Raw genomic sequence first — 7,296 nt, 5'->3', positions numbered from 1 at the left:
TATGTAAATGTAGGGGATGAGATACATTGAAGATAAATGCGTGACGTTAAAGATTTAGGAAATGCAAGATCTAGTTTAATCCACTTCAAAATCCAGGTTAAAACTGTTTTAACATGCAGTTAAAATTTTTGTAAAAATGTCTGGATCTCCTGCACAGTTTAACCATTTGTTCTTTATGTCAGGTCACAGAACAACAACTCTTTATATATTAAAATGAAAAGAAAACTGTAAATTTAAAACGGCTGTAAATGCATAAATGATTACGAAAAGTAATTAGTTCATTAATTAAAAAAAAAAAAAAAGAGGACACACGTAGTTGTAAAGTGACAAAAGCCCCGGAAAGAATTTCAACAGCTTTATTAGAAAATATGATCACACAGAAATAAACACAAACATATATCATCACATGACAAAAAACAATAAAAGGATATTTCCTGTCAGTTGCTTCTCATACAACCTTATGTAGATTTGGTACACACTCTGTGTATTTCTTTGAAACCACAAACCAGCTTCCTGCGTGACTGACATTTACGTCTGCACGAACGGGTCGCCGCTCGTCAAACTCATCGGTTTAGTCACACAAAAGACTTCACCTTGATCAGCTAATGTTGCTGACATGTGCCCCATATTAATGATTCAACGTGGGGAAACTTTTAATTTCCTTTAAACAAGTACTGATAGCGGTTCTGCGCTCTTTCTTGAATTGAGAGCTGAACTGAAATTATACTCATTGTTGCAGTTTTGGTTTGTTAGTGAAACAGAAGTGAGGAGGAATACTGGGGACATCGTACTGACTGGGGAAGAAGAAACTCCTCCAGTGAAGCATAAGCAGCATGAAAGTCCTCACATTTACAACGTCAGTCTTTCCAAAGGGCTCAACAAAAACATGCGAGGCAGCATTTCTCTGTAGGAGAAAAAAAAAAAAAAAGGCAGCACATTTAAGTCCATGTGGGAACTCCCCACCTCCACACACCACCGAAAGCATGTTTTTAATCATATCGATAGTCTAAGAGACCTTTTACCAGTGGAACAAAGTCAGTCAGCAAAACACACAAATACAAAAAAAAAAAAAATACAAATCTTTAGGATCTATGGCAATTCCCTAAACCTATTATTAATTTGTAAACAGCATCAGTTTGTTTCTCAGACTTTATACAGGCTCCAACAATACATAAAACAAGAAGGATATAAAAATGTTCAGAACAAAATGTGCAAGGAGACCTTTTCAAGGCATGAGGTAATGTCAACTCTCAGGTGTTTAACAGGTGAACGAGGAAAGAAAAAAAACACTCCATAAATTCTCAGTTTAAAAGTGAGGTATGATATGAACATTTTTTTTTTATTATTATTTATTGTTATTTTGCTGATAATTATATTGCAACAGAACAGATGAAAGTTTAACCGCATCCACTGAAGAGGAGGAGGCACAAGTCTGTATATACAAATTCATTATTCCTCATATGGCCTCATGTACATAAATATGAAATCCAGAAAACTTTGTCAGCTCACTTAAACAAGATTTGTATGTTGGTTGAATGACAGGTTCCCCACAGAACATGACCTTGTCCATTAGGTTCTGACTTCAGGGCTCTTCTGGATTTTGTTTGAGAGACAACTCGCTGCCATCGCCACTTTCCTCGACGGGCCTCCGACATGTCGAATCTTTAGCTGCCAACGGGAATTGAAGCTCGATCAGTAAAATGAGCACAATGAAAATCAACAAAACTCTTTAAGTCGTTCATCTGAAGATGAACGTGAGCACCTTGTGAACCCTGTAAAACCTTTTTTGTTTTTTTTTTAAATAACACATCCTTCAATAATAACAATGTCGATTTAAAAGTGGATCTTAAGTGACCACACATCCGTCTGTGATGGTCTGGGGGGGAAAAGGGAATGTTGTGTGTTGCTTCAACACATTAAAGATGTTTGGAGCAATAAACTATTGCTGTAGGAAATACATTCATTTACCGTTTGACTGCCGACACTAACATACACAAATCACAAATGTCTGTTTATTTGTCTTTTAATCTAGGACCTTTCTGTGTGAGGTTGCTTGTTCTCCGGGTACTCGGACTCCTTCAAATATCCCAAAAACTTGCCTGGTAAGATTTAATTGAGGAATAAATCTGATGGATGTCGAGATCAAGGCTTAAAACCTTTTGAGTTAAAAATGTCAGATTTTGTCCAGATGACCCAAACGAAGCAAAGAGTGTTGAATACACATTAAGAATCATACACAGTTTTTAAAATACGTCAACTATAAGTTAGAATATCAATTAGGATGGGAGAACATAATTTAATATTGTAGTTTATATTTAATCAAAAGTTTTTTGTTTGTTTTTTTTAACCGAAAATAAAGTAAATATTAGTCGTGATCAGAAAACATGTGTACTAAAACTATTGTCTTGGTTGTTTATATCCTGCAATCATGAGCATAAAGAATTCTTAGATGAAACTTTGTAGGAAAAAGGCCATTATTACCTTCCGTATTTCGAGTGCAGTGAGTCTTTGTGGTAAATTAACCTAATAACAAAATATAGATAATACTTCATATGTGGTTTTTTTTTTTGTACATTTGTATACACCAGAGGTCAATGTCCAAAAGAGGAGATCAGTTCTACTTGCTTCATACTTTGTAAGCCGCCTGTTTGTTTCCTCTGCCAGTAGGGAATGATGTGCAGCTTGCAGGTGACAGCAGTCAGGATGACCAGTAGTACAGCAATTCCCAGTATGAGAAAGTTCCAACCTGCAGAAACAACACAAGCGGGCCATGGTTGAATTTATTTATTTATTTATTTATTTATTCTAATTGTGTGTCACAAGAGACAAGTGCAAGTGCTTTACCACTATGGTTTCCTGTGTTTGAGGGTTGGATGGGCTGCATGCTCTCTTTCTCAGTGGTCCACCGTGGAGCATGCCTGGTGGTGTGGACAGTGATCGTACTCGGAGTTTGGGCCCCCTCATGTGGACGCTGGTTTGTCAAACTTGTAACAGGCACACTTGTGGTGGGTGTAGCGACGTCAGAGTCACTCTTCAGCTCAGGATTGCAGGTGACATCTGAGATTGCGGTTCCATTAATTTGCACCCCGGCTGATTTACAGCTTATGAAAAATGAGGGATAGGGCCGTGAGCTCAGGTGGCGAAACGTTACCTTTTAAAAAATATGAACACGCGTGTAATGTTAAACTAGTAAATAGGAGTGTACTCACTTTTTCCATTTTTTACAGGGAGTGTTGATCCTTGTGCTGAAGTATCCCTCTTCACATTTTGAACATTTTGCCAGTGTGGAGGGTTTGCTTTCACTCAGTCCAAATCCAATGTCACACTTACAAGTGGAATGATCGTGGTCCCAGGCCACAAACCCCTCACGACACTGGCATATTGTGTTGGTCTCTACGGTGCATTTCTGTTTGATTTCGCTCCCGGAAACTACAAAGAAAAAGTAGTTGGAACAGGTAAGTTGACACTATGAAACACAGAAATGTTTTTGTATTGTCACGGCACGGCTTTTTATCCAAGTTTAAAAACTTGCCCCCGTCACATGGTGTACATGGCATGCACTCTTGAGAATCATTGTCTTCAGGCTGGTAGTATCCTTCAGAGCAGGATACACAACTATGAGGTCCACGTTTGTTGAAGACGACTTTTGAACCTTGACGTATTTGACAGTGTCAGAATAAAACAACTTTTGAAAATTACACAGATGAATCTTTACAAATAAGAAGACAAAAGACAGAATAGCCACAAAATTTTAAAAAAAGATTGCAATAACGTGATGCTGAATGGAGGAAAGAGAGGCACAAGAAAGACATACTTTACCTTTGGTGCACAAAGCATCCAAACCGACAACATTTAACATCAAAATCAAAACGAGCAGTTTGAGAAGAACCATGTTGGCACCGTGAGAGTGAACAAGTGTCTCTGAGGGTTTCCTCTTCAAAGCAGCACAGAGTGTGACGCATGGAAACTCCTCCGACTGTTCATCATCACCGCCATATGAGGACAGCAGAGAAAAAACCCCATGTTCCTCTGTCACAATGAATAACATGTACCCCCTTAATGTTTTCACTTCACCCAAAGTACTGCGAAAATTAGAGTATAAAAAGGGAAATTTAATTTTGATCAAAAATTACAGGTTAGAGGCAAACTTTCGTTGATTATCTTTTCAACATCTGAAATATGATTTTTTTTTCACTTATTCGTTTAATAATTCATATATTAATTGCTCCTTGCAAATTGAAAAAGAAACAAAAAATTGATGTTTGAACTTGTAATTCTAAATATCTAATGTTTTGTATGAATTGTGGTTTTCAAAATGCTTTTTAAATGTTCTCACCAATATCTATGGAGCGCCTTTATGTAGAAGACGTGTGGGACAGTTTAGAGAGAAAATAAAACCTTTATGTGATAAGCTGGTAATACTTTTCAGTCATGATACCAGATATCGAACATTCAAATGGTGAGTAGTTTTTACATCAAAAAGAATATTTGACTATAATAATATTTTTTGACTATGCTTTGATTTGTCTTAGGAAAATCAAAAATGTCTTTTTTTTCCCCCCATATTATTATGTTTTTATGAAAACAGGTTATCTTGTATGACATACAGCTTTAGGGTTGTTTTCATGTTATCAGCCTTTGTCTTGACTTTTTTTTTTTTTTTTTTTTCAGGAATACAAAAGGTAACCGCTCTGTGGTTTCATTATCGGAAACGATTGCATATTTGCAACGTTTTGCCAGTAAGAACATGACATTGTAGTTCGCAATTGGAGCCAGACAGCAGGTGGAAACGACCACAGTTTCTTGGTTAATATGCAAAATACAACCACACAAAAGCCGCGCTTCGTGAAAACGGATGTTGAAAACAAGCCCACACCCTGGCTTTCATTTAAAAACATGATTTTTTTTTTTTTACAGAAAGCATTGTGACACTTCTAATCATCATATCCATCATGAAGGACTTAATCATTATCGTAAATAAATGTAACAATTTGAAGAAATGAACGGTAATCTCTGATAATTGGTAGTCACTGGTGGGATGACTCAGAGTGAGGCATCATTGCCTTTCTGAGAGAAGTGAGATGACAAACACGTCTGGAGGACAGGAGCCTGTTTTTTCTCTCTTTCCGACACAATGAGAACCATCAAGTGACATAACTTAATGATTTATTGTCTGAATAAAGTTTGTTCCACAACATAGTGCACTGATTTCTCTTATTGCGCATATACAGTATGTTGTTGTTGTTGTTGTTGTTGTTGAAATTCTTTATTTCATTCAAAAGTAAAAAATGTAATTAAAATAAACAGTCTTAGCAACAAAACTTCCAACTCAACACGTTTTGAATGAAAAGAAGGAGAAGAGACGATCACTCTTATAATATCTGCCCCTTAGTGTCCTTTCAGTCGCTTAAATCAGTCTGTTCGTGTTCAACATTCTAAATATTTACAGATTTACAGATATTTTTATACCATGTTATGTGCAGTATTTACAATATACAAATAGAAAATAAAAAAATAAAAAATATATTTCCATAAATGTAACATGGAGTTCACTGAGCAGGTTGTCTCAAATAAATCATCCTCAATGGAGTTTTTCACAATTACCATAGGAAATCTGTATAGTGCCTACTTTAATAGAGTTGCCAATATACTTTTAAGACTATACTGTATCATGCTGACATTAGATCATACAGTGAATTAGCATGGTGTTCCGTGTCAACGTGTTCTGTTTTGTTTGGTTTTGTAAATGAGTTTTCAGGATTGGTATCTAGCATTGATGTTACTATAGTCAATTCTATTCAATTCAGTTCTATTTATATAGCTCTGAGCACAGCACAATTATTTTAAGGCACTTTAAGAGAAAATCATTTCCACATGAGCAAGCATCGGCGATGGCAGAACGGAAAAACTCCCTTTTCTTTCTTTCTATATTCATTTCAATCATGTTATTTTCTTTTTCTCAGATTTCATTCCATTGAATGTTTACATAATTAAAAAGGAGCACAGAGGGGATAAACTTTTGGTAGTCGCCCTTTTCTTCAAACACAATAACAGAAAAATAAATCATACAAAATGGAATTTACTGAATATTCAAATCAGTCACACAGACACCAATCATGGAATCTCAACAGGTTCAAATCAAGGTTGCATGTAACTTATTTTAGCTCACTGCAAAATCATATTTCAGCAAAATCAATGTGTCATTGAACTTAATTATTGTGGCTCATAGGATTTGATTGTTGTCCATTTGAATTGTCTTTTAAATCGGTGCACAGGAAGGAACCTGCAGAATCTGACTCAGACGTGAAGAAAATATGCTGTTCTGATTGAAGTTAGAAGACAGAAGGACGGGAAAGGAAATAACAGAAAAAGAGAGCAACAAGCAAACAGACATAAATCCACTCACGACTGACGTAATCGGGGCAGAAGGCTCAGACCACATAATCCAGAGATAACTAACTGGAAAAGAAAATCAGGGTCATTTCTAAGGACAGCACACACCCGGCATTCTGTGTTCTCACCCATTCTCCCGTGAAAAAGGTATAGGACAAATAAAAAAAACAAAAAACAAATAGACTGTAGCACAGCTTCTACCCCCATGCTGTAACCTCCATCAAGTCCAGTATCAAACTTTTTTAACAACTAACATTTGACTGGCCGTTATACACAACCTGTGATTGGTATATACAACCAGAGTTTGTACCCCCCCCCCCCCCCCCCCCCCCCCCCACACACACACACACTTGAATGTATATATGTCCAAATATTGATATAGTAATGTTGTGTTCAACACAAATGTGAATGAGAACTGTGTGACTGTGATTTCTTAATGTTTCCCTGGTACTAGTGTATTTTCTTAATCTTTTCAATTTCTCTCAATGTGATTCCTGTGCATGTTGTCTACTGGGGGTTTAATTAATTAATGACACATCTAATTTATGTACCGGTATTTCTTTTATTTATTTGAAAAGCTTCAATGTATTTCTTTAATTTCTTTGTAAAGCACTGTAAATTGCCTTGTATCAGAATGGTGCTCTATGAATAATCTTGCCTTGACTTGACTTAAATGTTCTTATTACTGTGGAAAGGTAGAACTGCTAAACTATATTCTTTGTTTTAAAGAGATGACAATTAAGAAAAACGTCTTCTTCTTCTTCTTCTTCTTCTTCTTCTTCTTCTTCTTCTTCTTCTTCTTCTTCTTCTTCTTCTTCTTCTTCTTCTTCTTCTTCTTCTTCTTCTTCTTCTTCTTCTTCTTCTATAAAAGTGTTGTTGACCTATTTCTGCGTGTACGTAGTG

General features: G+C 36.2%; 1 protein-coding gene across 4 annotated transcripts; it reads right to left on the bottom strand.

Moving 5' to 3' along the window:
• Positions 1-340: 340 nt before the first annotated feature.
• On the bottom strand, positions 341-3,935 carry LOC308108485 (uncharacterized protein). 4 transcript variants are annotated; one of them, XR_013935280.1, is made up of 7 exons: positions 3,820-3,917; positions 3,533-3,652; positions 3,210-3,429; positions 2,845-3,101; positions 2,633-2,746; positions 1,510-1,668; positions 342-904 (listed from the first exon to the last, which is right to left on the bottom strand). XR_013935280.1 is itself a non-coding variant. In XM_080461462.1 (6 exons), exons 1-6 carry the CDS (start codon positions 3,890-3,892, stop codon positions 1,583-1,585), a joined length of 870 nt encoding a protein of 289 aa, XP_080317588.1. In that variant the 5' UTR covers positions 3,893-3,935; the 3' UTR covers positions 341-1,582. The 4 variants fall into 4 exon arrangements, 3 of the variants coding, with proteins under 3 accessions (XP_080317588.1, XP_080317589.1, XP_080317590.1); XM_080461462.1 differs by having other exon boundaries at positions 341-1,668; positions 3,820-3,935; XM_080461463.1 differs by having other exon boundaries at positions 341-1,668; positions 3,533-3,595.
• Positions 3,936-7,296: the final 3,361 nt, after the last annotated feature.

This window comes from Lipophrys pholis (genome assembly GCF_963383615.2).
Source record: "Lipophrys pholis genome assembly, chromosome: 4".
Taxonomy (NCBI): Eukaryota; Metazoa; Chordata; class Actinopteri; order Blenniiformes; family Blenniidae; genus Lipophrys; species Lipophrys pholis.
The sequence above is the reverse complement of the archived record's forward strand: the minus strand, read 5'-3'. Positions and strand labels throughout refer to the sequence as shown.

Excerpts from the sequence above, each read along its gene's own strand:
- LOC308108485 (XM_080461462.1), bottom strand. The coding sequence starts at position 3,892 with ATGGTTCTTCTCAAACTGCTCGTTTTGATTTTGATGTTAAATGTTGTC. Across the intron at positions 3,102-3,209 it reads CCCTGTAAAAAATGGAAAAA|CTGTAAATCAGCCGGGGTGC; the intron begins GTGAGTACACTC and ends ATTTTTCATAAG. Across the intron at positions 2,747-2,844 it reads AAACACAGGAAACCATAGTG|GTTGGAACTTTCTCATACTG; the intron begins GTAAAGCACTTG and ends TTGTTTCTGCAG.